This window comes from Anopheles moucheti, chromosome 2 (assembly GCF_943734755.1).
Source record: "Anopheles moucheti chromosome 2, idAnoMoucSN_F20_07, whole genome shotgun sequence".
In the NCBI taxonomy this organism is placed as follows: Eukaryota; Metazoa; Arthropoda; class Insecta; order Diptera; family Culicidae; genus Anopheles; species Anopheles moucheti.
In genome coordinates this window covers 79,977,536-79,993,519 of record NC_069140.1, presented here as the reverse complement: position 1 = coordinate 79,993,519, position 15,984 = coordinate 79,977,536, and the positions used below count along the sequence as shown (strand labels likewise).

Below are 15,984 nucleotides of genomic sequence, written 5' to 3'. Positions count from 1 at the left end.
CAAAAAGAAAACACATTCCCATTATTCCAACCAACTCATTGCGCTTGATTGCACCCTGTGCTTTAAAGTTGCACATTACCTGACAGCACGTTACAGATTGCACCGTCGCGGTAGCGGAGTGATCTATTGCGGCACGTCGCTATGAATTCTGGTTCTAGCGCTCCCGCGAGGCATTACCGAAAATGGAGTGTTTAAATCTTAAATTGTGTAAAATGAATGCAGCAGCAGCAGCAAAAAAACAGCCCAGCACATCCTCCCCATACACGCTTTCGCCATACACGAAAACCTCAGTAACGAACTGAGAATATAAGTGAAATGAATTCTACTCGGCTGACGTGAATGCGGGAGCTAATTGTGTTCAGGTAATTTATTGCCAATCTCACGGTTCCGTAGTTTTTCCCCATTGGCAGTGCTTTCGTGTGTGTTTTTTTTTTCTTCTTCGTTGGCCCAAACACTTCCCGCATGCTATATAATGCTCGGTTTTAAACCGTGTCTAAGGGAAGTTTTGAGGTGGAATGTAATATTGCTCCCGGATCGTGCTCCCTTTCGGTTGCGCACTGGAGCGCGGGTGGAGATGCATCTCCGGTAAGCTACCGACGGGGCGATAAAGGTACTTCAATTTATGGGTTTGGTAGATTGAGTGCGCAACCGTTTGCAACAATTATTTTCTCCATCAGCAGAAATTAAAAATTATCGAACGTTCATTCGGTCGAATATAGTCTCGGAATGGGGTCCCGAATTTTTATCTTCTAAATATATGTATGTGAAAATACTTTATGGTAGATTTATGGGTCTATGCGGTAGAGCAGAACGAGTTGTGGAAAAATATAGTCCTTACAGTATAAGGAATGGTCTGATAATAGTAACAAGTTAACAAACAGTAATAAATTATGACAGCCACACTACCAAACATGACATCCAACTGTCAGTTAGAATTTTGAAAATCAACCCTTATTGTGCCTGCTAGATGCATCCTTTTCCCGAAATTCCAAAACGAGAGCAATAAATTGCTTTAGTTACCACAACAACATCACACTGCAAATCAAACAGGCACACAACACGAATTGTACACTGCGAGAAGGTGGAAAAGATTTTGTAATTTAATAATATCCCTTCACCCCACAAGGTTCCGTGCTCGGTTAAGCTCATACGCAAAAGCAAAGTTTTCTCGCTCTGAAACAACACAATTTCTTTCTACTCCCACCGGGAATAAGCCGGGAAGGTAGAGCTGATTTTCCGGATGTGGATGCAACTGGCACGGTACCATTATGCTGGTTGCCCAATCTGTGTAGCGACGTGTGGATCCGCAACTCACACAAGCATTGAAACATTCTCCGGGAAAATTCTTCCGCTTGAAATGTACCGGGTCGTTCGAGGACAATGCACCGATATGATGCGGGTGAAGCAAAAGTGAAAACGGGAGATTTCCTGTGTGGAAAGTGTGGAAATGTTAGATGATTGCCGTTTTGAATGGAAAATTAGTTCATAAACGCCTCGCCATGGTGGTGTCTGCAGTGGATGTGAAGCGAATAAATAAGTATCTTTCTTGGAGTTGGAATAGTTCGGTGTGGAAGGTGAGAATGATTGGTTTTTATCGAATTTTAAGTAATGAATTACCTTCTTTTGGGAATATGTACAGAAATAATGAAAAACTATCCACTATCTTTGTTTCAGTTCTCCAGGATCACTCAGGAAAAATAATTTAATTCATTGACGCAACGTTTAAATGTAAAACCATTTTTATTTTCGTTAAATCATACATTGTATTAAAAAACTATTTTCAATATGCTTTAGAAAACATGAATGACACTCGATTTATACGCGTAGTGTTGATTTTAAATTGTTATAGAAAATGAAACTTTCTTGAGAATTTTGTTTTATTTTTGATATAAAATGTATTGAATAAAGGTTTTATTTTGAATGCACTAAATTCAATTAGTTTTATTACAAGAATTAAACAACTCAGCAATTTGTAACCAGAAAGAAATTTTTCTAAATTATAGCAATCGTTTTTGATTAAATTTGATAAACTTTATCCTATAATATTACATCCAGTTTAGATGAGAATTATGGTAAGGATTTCGGAACAAACGTTTAAGTACAAAATATTTTTTCTTGTTATTTAAATAACTGCTGCTCTTTATCAAACTTTTCTTGTTATAATCATTAAGACAAAAAATTAATTTACACATAATTTGTTTCATTTCCATGTTAAAAATATCTTTTTTTTCTAAAAAGACCAACTACTAAACTGTTACTTCCTTTGCTGTTGCTTGCTGCATATTGAGTTAATAAATCTAATTTATGCCTCCTAATGTGCCCACTGTTCCACAAATCAAACGCAAAGCAATACGCTGTTTGTGAAGGATCGAAAGTTCGTTTTGTTTCCGGATACCGATAATTATGTTTGCTTTTGATTAACGAACTTCATTTTTCCGGCCTGAATCGGCTGGTGCACGGGTTGTAAATACCACGCGTCTCGCGTACGGCTCGCGCTGTTTGCAGGGAAAATGGTGCCGTAGTAATTCCAGCACTGATTTCCACTGATACCGGGAAAAGGCTCGGAAAGTTTTTGCCGCACGCGCTAAGCTTTGGAGTGGTGCGTTAGCGTTGGTACCGTCGCTGGAATCGTGTGGTGCGTTGCTTAATTAAGCAGATTGTGATTGATGGCAATGTTTTGGCTAATTGATGGAAAGCGGGAAAAGCGAATTTTTGCGTGCTATCGATAGCAAAGATTGGATGGAAATGATTGGATTCTGTAACGAATGGGTAAGGAAAGCTTATTAGAATGTAAATTTTCAAAATTTTCACACTGTTTGTTGGAGGCATTAAATGCTTGTGCCACGTGCAAAGTGCTTATCTGGCAGATGATAAGCGTACAATGCGGTGGAGTCGGTGCAGATTTGTGGTACAGATGGGAATGAAAGTAATTAATTAAACATGTTTCAGTTCTTTGTACTTATAGCTTTGCGCACAAAGGCATTATGTTTAGTATAGAATAAAAAAAAAACGATAAATTACTAAAAATTGAAAATACTGTTTAATTAATTGCGTTCAGTTTTATACCAAACAGAATATACAGGCAGTCTCCGAGATGTGCTATTATAGCGGACCGCTATAATCTGGGAAAAATCCGCGTAACTCGAATCCTGGTGAAATTTCGTTTATACTTCAAAGTCACAGAGTCGGTTTCCTTCTCTGTACTTGAATTATTCAGCGAATCAGGTGATTTTTATAAAGAATACATTAAAATACGTTAGAAAGAATTGTTTTATATGACAAAAACAGGTATTTTAGACCAATTTTTTAACCTTTTTGCTTAGATTTTGTGCTATAAACCTGTTCAGCTGTCAAATTTTCAAAAACCGCGTATCTCCGAATCCGCGTATCTCAGGGACTGTCTATACATATATAAAAGGTAGTAAAGGTTCTAAACAAAGCTTTAAATAACATATTTTGATGCTCTTTTTCCATTTAGCTTTAAAATTTGAAAAATTGCTATTAGATGTATAATATAAATCATCTTCCAATTTAAGTGAGCAGCCAAACCTTTTGACTAAAACATTAAGTTATAGCGCTATAAAGTTTTTATATTTATAAGGGTATAGAAAAAACTTTATCTTTTAATGTTTTTAAAATGTTTGTTTTGTAAATGTCTTCAAATAAATCACGTTACTATTTCTCTCGACGATTATGACGAACGTTTACCATCTTTTTATCAATCTTTAGTTAGCTAAATGTTGCCGAAAATATCCTTCAGCAAACGCAAATAAATTCTATCAGCAAACTTTGATCGAAAAGGATTATCCTAAGCGAAATGATTTGCGTGTGTAAAAGTTTTATCACCAATGAGCACACATACACACACAGCAGCAGTAGAATAATTGTCAATACCAGCCAAAACTTTTACTCATCCCTGCTCAACGAAAAAGCTCAGCTCGAATTCATTAGGGTGCTAATCTGTTGAAACGGGTCCCGCTTAAGCACCGTATTTAGAAAAGGCTAATCTCTTGTACCATGTTTGTCGGGAACGGGGAGGTTGCTGCTGGTCATTCATCAGCATTAGGAACTAGGAAACATGTTGGTGAATGTTCAACTACCTGATAATGTCGGATGCTGTACAAACAAATGATTAAAAAAAATATAGGGAATTAACACAATTTGAATCATATTATCAAGTTAGAATGCATCATTTATTTTCATTTTTTTTCAGCTAAGTCCTAAACATTGTAACAGGTCACGAACATTCAAACGAAGTTAAAAATCGAACTACCTTGCTAGGGCGTTGAAAATGGCTCGGTTGGCACGGCAAACAATCTTTCCCTGTTCCAAAGAATGGAAAGCAAACGAACGTACGACTGTGTGGACTGTTCCAATATTGACGACCACCTGGGACCTTTCCGCATCCACGTAGCGTTATGATGATGCTAATATTTGCCCAGTGTAAGGTTACGAACTAGTTACGAAATCAAACAAAACTCGTCCAGCAAGCAGAATGAACTGAACCGAACAGTATGGAACAGAAAAAAACAAATGGCCACTTTATCACATTCGAGCAGAATCCTCAGCGGAACCTTTCCGAAATAGCAAGCTTTACGGTTGTTTTAAACGTGAAAATTACGATTACGAATCGCAAAAAGATAAATGTCTTTATTCGTCTCACCGGGCATCCACCCGGAATCGACAGGGCCAATGAAACCTTCGCCCGCTTGGGGAATAAATCTGGGTAAGGAGAGAATTCAGTAGGAACGAAAAAAAAAATCACCCAAAATCATTAGCATAATCCCAAACCGGAGCATTCCGCTAACGGGGTTTGGGTAAGTAATGATTCCTATTAATTAACAGCGGGAATAAAATTTATGCTCTTGTAGTTTTGTTTTTTGTTTCCTCATTGTCGCTCTCTATCTGTGCTTGGTAAATTGCGAAAAAAAGAAGCTTAATTCTGAGCTGTTGTTTGTTTGGTTCGCTTCGGTTTTCGATAGTGTTTTGCCGGGTGTGCGCTAATTATACGGAAGCCGATCGGGGTTAACTAGTTGCCGGTTAGCGTATCGCAAGCGTGGCCAAGATACCAGGTTTGGTGGAATGTTAGTGCGTACAAATCAATACTAATTAATTAGCATAAACAATCCATTACTTCAGGCAAAAGGCCTCGAGGTGCAAGCCATTGACTTGTGAAGACGTTTTTTTATATCAAGCAAATCCTGACATGGCGATAGAGAGTTGAATTCCCTCAAGTTTGGAAGGTGTACGATAGATATAATACATAAAATATACTTATGTCTCCTTTATCGTATCTACAATTAAATGACAGCTCTCTGGTGGCTAGAAATGGTAGCTCATCTACTGCGTCAACCATTAATCGATACTTTTCGCATTTATGTTTGTTCTTATTTAAGGGAAGTTGGGCAGGAACTCGATTTTTGAGGAGAGGTATATGTTCAGACATAGGTCAAGACTTTAAATTGTTAAGATTTCGGACACTTGTTAGCACTTTTTACTGTGTAATGTAATGTTTCCAACATTAGACATATCTTTACTTATTTACTTATCCGACGCTACAACCGGCCGACCGCCGTCGTCTGCCAATCTATTATCCCGGCCTTTCTGGCAGCCGCATGAACACCATTATTTCATCTTAATTTGAACCTATTACGCCTTTAAGGTCCATGTGGACGATCTAAAAAAATTTTAAGGGTTGGGTCGTCCGGTGTTATTTTCATGACGTGAATAGCCCACCGAAGCCTGGCGAGTCTAATCCGCTGTGCGACAGTGAATTCGTCGTAGAGCTCCTAGAGCTCATCATTGTAGCGGCTCTTTCATTGTCCTTCCACACATACGGCGCCAATAATCATTCTGAGCATCTTCCTCTCGAACGCGGGTTTCGTCAGTATTGGGGTTTCGTTTCAGCCTCGGCAGTTACAAAAAAATACAGTTAGTATTTTAATAATTTAATAAATAACTAAATAAATAAAAAAATTAATAAATAAATAAATAAATAAATAAATAAATAAATAAATAAATAAATAAATAAATAAATAAATAAATAAATAAATAAATAAATAAATAAATAAATAAATAAATAAATAAATGAATAAATAAATAAATACATAAATAAACTGACATATAACATATTAACTGACATATACATAAATAAACTGACATAAATAGTAAAAAAATAAATAAAAAAATAAATCAATCAATTAATTAATTATACCCAGCCGATCGAGATTGCGGTGTTTCTCAAAAGAGAGCGCGGCCGTCGACTCGTAGATCCCGAAGAAGCCTGAAGCAGCGTTGGAGCATCGCTGCACCGGAGAGGCTGGGTTGACGACCGAGAGCATAAAAGCACGTGTCGGCGTTCATTCGAGCCTCTTCGTGGCTAGTGAGAAACACTTGTGAATAAAGTGTACGACAGTATTAAACAGTTTTGGAAAAGATTTCACAGGATGGGTCGTCCGGAGTCATTCTCATGACGTGAATAGCCCAACGAAGCCTGGCGAGTCTAATCCGCTGTGCGACAGTGAATTCGTCGTAAAGCTCGTAGAGCGTAGTTGGTTTAAATTCTTTGTTATCCAAATATTAAAAGTTTCTTTGGGGTTATTTGCCAGTTACAAGTACTACTACACTGTCCTCTTCCTTAGGGTTTGAAAATTTCCATGTCCACGATGTGAAAGTTTGTTGTTCGTTATAGTTTCTCCGTGGTTTTAGATATTATTATGCACTTTTTCCATTAATCCCTAGATTTATTTGAAAAAGTTCTTTAAATAAAACATTATAAAATCTAGTTGAAATTATTAAGTTTAACCAAAGTTATTCCTTATTAGTCTATAATCATCCTTCAGCAGTAAGATTCTGTTCCTACTTAATAAGTAAACGCTAAAAACTTATTTGATTGATTCCATAAATATAACTATATAAGAACTCATAAAAGCAACTCACTGTAGAATTTTTAAATTAAAGTAACTCTCTTTAAACATTATTGTTTATTAAACTCAAAAAATTTTACTTTTCCAACAATATTGTGACAATTTTTGTATACTTTTAGTTGAGCTGCTTGGAATGCTGAAATGTAATTAAAAATTCTTTCCAACACCACTTTAATCAATTTCATGTAGACCGGAAGCGAAATAATAAAAAAACCAACCAACGCATTGAAGACAATAAATTTTCCGCTTTTCCTCTCCATTTTTCAATTATGAAAATTGTCAGAATGTCGTTAATGATAATGAGTGATAGCGCACACCGGTTTATAAATGTATCGGAAGCACATTTCGAGTCGATGCATGCGAGTTGGCCCGTTCCAGGCACGGGACGGATGAATTAACACCTTCGTCCGGGGTCTAGTTGATTGAAACGAGATTGGCTACAGGGGGTTGGACAAAAGGGGATGAAAATGCAACACGAAACCATGCCATCCACGTTATGATTGGTGCGCGTGATGTATGCGTTCGCCGTTGTTCCATTCTTTATGACCCTGTCAAACGAAGCGCAACGGGATAATTGCTGGAATGTTGTTGCATAATACATAAATGGCGGCGCTGCAAAACGTTTGAGTAATGAACATTTTTCTTTAAATCTATATTATTATAGCATGCTTTATTGTATCGTATTGTGTGTTTCCGTGTTCCTTATCTTTTGGAACAAAAAAGTTGTTTCCCTTCAAGGATACAGCAAATAGAAGGTTCTCTAGATGATGACGCTAAAATTCACATCCAATACGATGTTTTCCGAATTTTCCAACACCCAAGGCGAACACACCACAATCCAACAAAGGGGCTCACGAAGGCGCACCAGGGCAACATTTTGTTGCCGCCGAGAGCCCCAAAAACCGATAGGGAGGCTCATTAATCAGTGGCAGAAAAATGACAGACTCATGAATAACGGAAGCGGAAACGTGAAAGTGCTGAATAATTTATCAGCCCCATTGGATTTTGGGTTCGGTTCCCCAAAGCAGCGGGAGTGGGAGTGTGTGTGTGTGTGCGGGACGTGTGCTGCCATGAACGTTTCTACCGAACCAAGCGAAAGAAGAACAGCAACAAAAAAAAGCCCATTCCTGCCAAGGAGGTGCTTGGAATCTGTGTGACAAAATCAAAACCTGCTGACGGCAACGAATTTATGTTTTACTTGATTTCCCGTTCAGCCGGATTCGGCAAAACCCAAAGTTACCAACACGTGATCCCCGGAGCTGCCGGAATGGTTCAATCGAACGGCTGTGGCGGATGAACTCATTTCCTGATGTTGGGTGCGTACGCCCAGTCCTTGTAGCGTCCAATGTTTAGTAAACCGATGTTGAGTGACGCGACGATTGCGTTGTTGCTGGAAAAACTTTGCCCATTTTCAATGCACAGTTCTATTATTAATCATGTTCTCGATGGACCGCACGAGCGCGTCAAAAGTGTGATGGGTTTTAATTAAATTTTTACAACGTACCGATACGGGCAGCGCTTTGCATGAATAAATGATCGCAAGGCAGGATTTTCTCAGTTTTGTTGCTGGTCATTTTAATTGAATATTTTGCTTTTGTTTTGTGCCTTATGAAGATTTTTTAATTAGTTTAGCTTACAGGAGCGAGAATTAAAAGATTGACCAATCTGTTGTTTTTTTTTTATATTTCCCGTCTATATTTGGAAAATACGTAAGGCTTTGTTTTAGATTAGTGTTTACAATCAATTAAGTTTACCGCCACCTCTATCAGCAAATTCAAACAAAACAATCTGAGAAATGGTAGTGTCTTTTCGTTCTTTTCGAATAATTTTGTTAAATTATGTTGATACTAGTATGTAAGATGATGATGATGCTAGGTTGTACATTGTTAATGGCCTGTGGACCTTGGTAAATTCGAATGTTAAATGGTTCCCAACAGTACGTCAAATTGATAAAAATTCCACATCTTATTTGCAGCCGACTTGAGCTTTTAAATGGAGAAAAGGCATTTCTTGCGGCTTATGTAAGGTGTTTTTTGTGATGCTCTTAGAACACTATTTGTAAGACTGAATTTGACTTCCTTTTGCAACGTAACAGCTAATAATTGTTTGGCCTAACACATAGATCGCGCTAGAAGATTTATATCCATATCATATTTCGTTTGTACCAACCTTCAAACGAGATCTGTCAAAATGTGACAGCTATCGGACAATAACCTAGTAGGCTAGGGCATTTAGTGTTTTGAGTAATCATGGAAAAGAAGGAATTTCGCGTGATGATAAAATATTGGTTTTTGAAGGGAAAAAATACAGTTGAAGCCAAAAATTGGCTTGATGAATAGTTTTTGGACACTGCTCCACTAAAATCAACCATCAAATATTGGAATGCTAAATTTAAAAGTGGTGAAATGAGCCCTGAGGACGGTGAACACAGTGGACGCCCAAAAGAGGTGGTTACTGAGTAAAACTTTTAAAAAATTCACAAATTTAGTAAAAGCAACCGAAATGTAAAGTTGATCGAGATAGCTGACACTCTAAAGATGTCTAAGGAACGTGTTGGACATATCTTTCACGAGTATTTGGATATGAGAAAGCTCTGTGCAAAATGGCTGCCGCGGGAGCTCACATTTGACCAAAAACAACAACGAATTGATGATTCGGAGCAGTGTTTGGGGCTGTTTGAGTGAAATAAATCCGAGTTTTTGCGTCAATATTTTACCATGGATAAATCTTGGCTTGTCCACGCCACTCCAGAGTCCAAAAGACAGTCATCCGAGTGGACTGGACGCGAAGAACTTGCACCAAAGCAAGGGGAAAACGCAACAATCGGTTGGCAAAGGTTATTGCATCAGGTTTTTGGGATTCACAAGGAATAATCTTCATCGATTATCTTGAAAAAGGAAAGACCATTAACAGCGACTACTATATCCAGTTATTGGAGCGTTTGAAGGACGAAAACAAAGTTCTGTTTCATCAGGACAACGTACCGTGCCACAAATCAGTGAAAACAATGGCAAAAATTCATGAATTAGGCCACGAATTGCTTACCCACCCACCGTATCGCCCAGATCTGACTCCCAATGACTATTTCCATTCCTCAGATCGCATGTCCTCAGAAGCATGTCCTCTGAGAAGAAATTTTCGTCGGATAAAGAGGTGTTCGCCGAAACTGAGGCCTTTTTTGAGGCAAGGGGAAATACTACTACAAAAAAAGGTATCGAAAAATTTAAAGACCGCTAAAATCGGTATATCACCCTTGAAGGTATGTACGTTGAATAAAAAAATAATTTTGCAAAAAAAAACAGTGTTTTACTGTCATAGGCCAAACAATCATCAGCCCACCTGTTACAAAAGAAAATGATCCCAAGGTTAATGTTTGTATCCTAACCATCGTATGCTTCCCCGTTCGGATTCATTTTCGACCCAATACGATAATGTTGATGGTTGCTTGCAAGGTCTCTCTAAATCTCTATTATCCTTGGAGGAGCTTTGAATCATAGTTGATTGAGGTCCAGTAGAATGCAAGGGTAAATGAGGAGATCTCTTCTTTAGTGACTCTACTACTTTAAGGTCTAGTTTCAATCCTAAATCTGTTGTTTCTGGCTTTATTTGACTTTATTTATCTGTTAGTTAAGGAATTATTTCGAGGAGAAATCTGACGTTATACTTCTCCTGTAACATAGTTTCTCTATTCGTGCAACCCACCCTTAATTATTCCCGTTTATTAGTAATTAATGAACTTGAGTGCATTCAATTTCAATTCCATTTTTTGTACAATTAAATTTTACACAAAGTATTCGAATAAATGAGTTTTTAATGCTTGTACAGGTATTCACTCCTTAAATCTTGATAATGGCATCATTTCACAAGAAAATTCGTTACATCTTCATATTGAAATAATTTTCCTCTTTGGAGAATTAGTATACCGTTACTCGATAATGCTAGCAACACTCCATTATTTAGCGCATTACATTTTACAACCGTACCAAGCGCGTTTGTAACGGAACGAACGCGCACCAAGGTGTGGAAATTGATCATTTATCATCAATTCGCATCTGGGGAGAACGAAACTGATGAGCTGGTCGTGTTTAATCCAGCGCCGGTAGCGTCAAGGATAATGCTCGCTTGTTGTTGCTGCGTAATGTTGTACGACACGTACTCCCAACACGCGCGCGATGGGCAACACAGTTTTCCCGCAGCAACAATTTAATTTCCATACGAAACGTCCGTGCCGCCGAAAGATCGCTCGCCAATGTGCGGGTGTGGGAGAGAGTTAGGACGGTTTCGATACGCTTATCGACACCATCGATAAATTGACTACTTTCGACGCGGTACCGGGATGCTGCTTAATTGGAATTTATTCGGGTTTGCTTTTAACGCCCCGGCTGCCGTGACGGGGGTTGGACAGGGACGTGCCGTGCGTGAGGTGAGATGAGCAGTGTCTGGTATTCTTAATTTAATTACAAGTTTTTAGGCCGCATTCGACCGCATCCGACGTTTGTCGGTGCTTGTCGGAAGTAGCGCGACACTTTGCTTGTACGGTGAGCAGCGCGTGAGCGATGGGATGCCGTGTGCGTTCGGCATTAGATAGACGAGGAATGATAAATCAATTAACAAAATTGAACGTTGTACAGTAGCTGAGGTGTTGTGATGAGCGACACTTTGGTGTTTGGTGAATTAGTGGCCAAAACAACCGGCAGACTGGAGTGCACCGTCAATATGCTCGCGATCACAAACAAGAAGGCTTCGTTTTTGGGTAATTGTTTAATGAATCATTAAACGCCAACCGAACGGAATGCAATTGTGGCAAACCGGGTGGAAGGTTCGTCTTAATTGCTGTGCAATTTAATTTCGCTGATTGTGCGATGAAAAATAATAACAAGAGAAGAACATTTGCAAAAATAATAAAACAGACTTGAAGTGGCCCGCTGTGCTAAGCCTCTTTAAGGCGAGCAGCTCTCCGATAATGCTTCTACCGAAAAAACGGAAAATTCACCAGCCCGTCGTATCGAGTGGAAGCATAAATAAAGCCAAACCAAACGATTGGCACGTGGAAGATCTTTAGCAATTCTGCTTCGGTTTCTTCAGACGCGATGTGCTAGAGCGTACTGTGACCGCTTATGTTCAGCATCATTTAGTAGCAGCACGATTTATGTCATTTTAATTCAGTCTAATTCGGGCAATGGCTCAGTACGGCATGATAAATTATGCTCGTTAGCATACGTGTAGGGCCAATGGACAATGGCAAATGGTCGAAGAATAGTGTATGCTTTAGTTGTGTCTTATGCTGTGTCGCAGGGAAATATCCGTCGATGTGTGTGGTTTCTTCTTTAAATAGAAACTTCTACGACCACCTGCACCACCGAAAGCGACCGTAGTGTAGTGTAGCGTAGGTCTGCACACGACGGGACTGGGATATAATTCCGTCTTGAGCAATTCACCGTAGCAAGAACTTGATTATTCGGCTACGTGGTAAAATTAAATCTAGTTAGCCAGAAATGGCAGGCATGACTTTAGAAGGTAGTTACGCTAAGAAGATATTTCGGTGGTTATATGAACGTGATGCAGTTTGTTAACTGATTACAGAAAAGGATCGATCAACAGGAGGAGCATTCAAAATCAGACGAAGAAATTTAATGGAAATGTGGTCCATTGACTAATTATTCAAACAAATCTTATAATGTCTGCTGATATTTTCATACTGTATGTTTATTACAAATAGGTGCAGGGCTGCTGCACACAGCAGCATTTTTAATATATTATAAATAATTTATTTTTTATCGGAAAATTAAATTTTCGTTTGCATTTAAAATACATAAGCTTGATTTTTGAATAAACTATAAATTATATTTTATCATTATTCCTCAAATTTCTTAATATTTACACAAAAAATAAAAATATGAAATCTGTTATTTTTTGGTAACAATTGTCGACAGCTGCTTCGATCATGTGGATATTCTTGTCAATTTACTTTGTCAAAGAGTGCAATTGTGTGCGCGGCAACGGTATAGAGGTGTTTCGCAGTTGACAAGCTGATTTTGTCACTTTCAGCAAATTTGTCAGCATTTTGTCAGCATTTTGTCAACTCTCATGGCCCTGCCCCTTAGTGGTTATAGTATTCTTGCTAAAGCATTTAGAATCAAAGGATTTTTTTTCTGGGAACGAATCCGATGTCCTCAAAAAGGTGTCTAAGAACTAATGTATAAGAATAAAAAAAAATACTCACACCACTTTAGCTAAATTGGTGCTGTTTTAAATATCCGGAACTACAAATCGTTTTGTGATAGTCGAGAATTGCATAAATTTATCATAAACTGAAAACCTGGTGATCCTGGTATATCCATTACCTGGACCCATTATACCAGGTGGCCCTTTGAACGAATGAGTATAATTCTTGCGGTGCAAAGCTCGGAATGCGTAGCTAACAGAGAGATACTAGACACTGCACATTGATACTGATTTAGGTGATCAATATTGGTGATCTTTCATGAACTAGGTGATACGATCAGGCTTTGACCTGCGGACCTTTGATTGCTGGAAAATGCCTCGTATACTTTAGCAGTAGCTAGAGATGACAGTGAAGCCAAGACAACCGACTATATTTAACCAATGGTCATACTGCGACACTGATCACTACGATCACTTCTATTTTGCACTGTTTCTCATTAACAATGCACACGTACAAGCAGCTGGTGATTTCGCTCACGGCCATCTATTAGGCGTCAGGCTTTGGCGAAGAACTTGACCCAATATAAATGCATTGATTGCGAGATGTAAATAAACATGAATAATCGCACGAGAGTATTCCATAACGCTTGTTTCCATATAAAAAAGGTAGGATGTTTCACTTTAAATTCAGTTTTACTTAAGCTGGTAGCTCATCAAGAAGTGTGCTTCAGGAATAAGTGATGTACTTCCAAACCTTAACCGTGCTACTGTTCGTGGCTTTGCTCAATACCGAGGCGAACGTTATAAAGCAGAAACTTGAAGTATAATAAATTTTGTGAAATAAGTAGGAAAAGTGTGATACTAATAATTAATAACTTTTCAATATTTTTAATATGTAGACGTGTGAAGGAGGATATTGCTTACCGAAGCATTTGTGCCCAACGGGACGATTTAATGATGAACCAATCCTAGGAGAAAATAGGCTTACAACGCTACGAGTTGACGAGGAGAACGAATGTGGAGATTTCATGAAGATATGCTGCAAGGTGTCCAACACTGATTCGGAAAACCAGGTATCCTGCTCTCGTTAGAAGCATCTTTTACAAACTTTAGCTGAAGATTTCGTTAACATTTTCAGAGCGTGACTGATAAGTGCGGAATTTCCAATCCGGAAGGTTTAGTGTACAACGTGGAATCGAATCTAACGTACGCAAAATATGCCGAGTTTCCTTGGACTGTAGCCATTTTTGTAAAGTACTACATATCCAGAAATCTCAAACTGACGCACGTAGGCGGAGGAACTCTTATACATCCGAAGTATGCCCTGACGACTGCTCATACCGTGGCGAAAATAGGAAAATATATGGCTCGGTTTGGAGAGTGGAACATGAAATCGGACGCAGAGATCTATCCATCGCAGGTAAGTCAGGTTCTGTAAAGATTCAATCGTTACCTAAACTGCTGACTCAACATGTTACTTTATTTTTGCAAAAGGATATTGATATTGAGAAACGAATTCTCCATCCATCCTATCGGGAAGCGCTAACAACAGAGAACGATATAGCTCTTGTAGTTCTGAAAGATACGGTCTTGTACTCAGAGCACATTCGACCCCTGTGTCTGCCAAACGCATTGGACTCATTCGATGGTAAGCGGTGCATCGCGACCGGATGGGGATTGGACATAAGAACAGAGCAACCAGCACCCATTATGAAGCGGATGGAGCTGAACGTTATCCCACGTGAACATTGTCGTACGATGTTTTGGAACCAGGGCTTTAAATTCGAACTCCACAGCAGTTTTATGTGTGTGGAACCGGCCGGGGAGCAGAACTCGTGTTTCAAGGATGGAGGGTCACCGTTAGCTTGCCAAAGGGAAGATGGATCTTACGTGATGGCAGGAATAACATCCTGGGTGTTGGATTGTGGTCGATCGGAAATTCCAGGAGCTCAAGTGGATGTGGCGCAGTTTAGTAGCTGGATAAATGAAATTATCGACGCACAGAATGATTCAGATGAATCATATGAAATCAATGCTTTAAGTGTGGATGATGAAGTGAAGCTATATGCATACTTAAGTAACAAAAACAATAAGGGTTAGTTCTAATCTTATCGCGAGCATTACCGAGCACAGGAAAAAATTTCTTTAATAAATCATGGATCCTGTCACGCTAAATAAGTTTCGCAATGCTTGAAAAACAGTTTTTAAAATATAGCACTTGAAATCTTGAATAGACAAACACATATTCAGACCAAAAGAAGAATGTTGCCATTCAACAGTGCATGTTATGATCGTGTCGTTATGGATAAGTCGAATTTCACACAACATAACTATTTACGAAATACGGCTTCTTTAAGATCACCATGACGATCTCTGAAGTGCCTTATCCAATATATCTTCACATTCGTAAGTTCTTATAAGTCGAAAGTTCTGTTATTTTTTGTGGCTAGAATGTTTATAGCAACACAATATAGAATACTCTTAAGCGTATTGAAAGAGATGAAGATGAGATTTTGAATTGCATATTCGTTCGGAGAAGAAATGTATGCAACACAGTCCAGTATAAATCAGTGAGTTAGACGTTAGCGGCACATCAAAAACTTCAATGGTAGTCGCTCGCGAAGCATACTGATTATCCTTGAATTGTGGCCATTTTACCCTATGCCATTGCAGCCAATGTTGGGCTGACTTGGATTCATTCGAATTGGAGCATGGAATGGTTGGAGGCAGAGGTTTATTCAGCACAGGTTATGAAGGCTTTTAACAACCGGTGCACATCACGATCGAGACCATCAAGAGTAACGTAATCGTCAACAGTAGTGAGTAGCGAAGGTGTTACAATATACTGTAGCAAAACCAAATACTCCTTAAAAACCTTTCTGGATTTGAAATT

The 15,984-nt window shown here is 38.7% G+C and overlaps 1 protein-coding gene across 1 annotated transcript; it reads left to right on the top strand.

The window, feature by feature from the left end:
* The first annotated feature begins 13,831 nt into the window (after positions 1-13,831).
* On the top strand, positions 13,832-15,191 carry LOC128299289 (inactive CLIP domain-containing serine protease A8-like). Its single transcript, XM_053035205.1, has 4 exons — positions 13,832-13,912; positions 13,991-14,164; positions 14,230-14,511; positions 14,586-15,191. Exons 1-4 carry the CDS (start codon positions 13,832-13,834, stop codon positions 15,189-15,191), a joined length of 1,143 nt encoding a protein of 380 aa, XP_052891165.1.
* Positions 15,192-15,984: the final 793 nt, after the last annotated feature.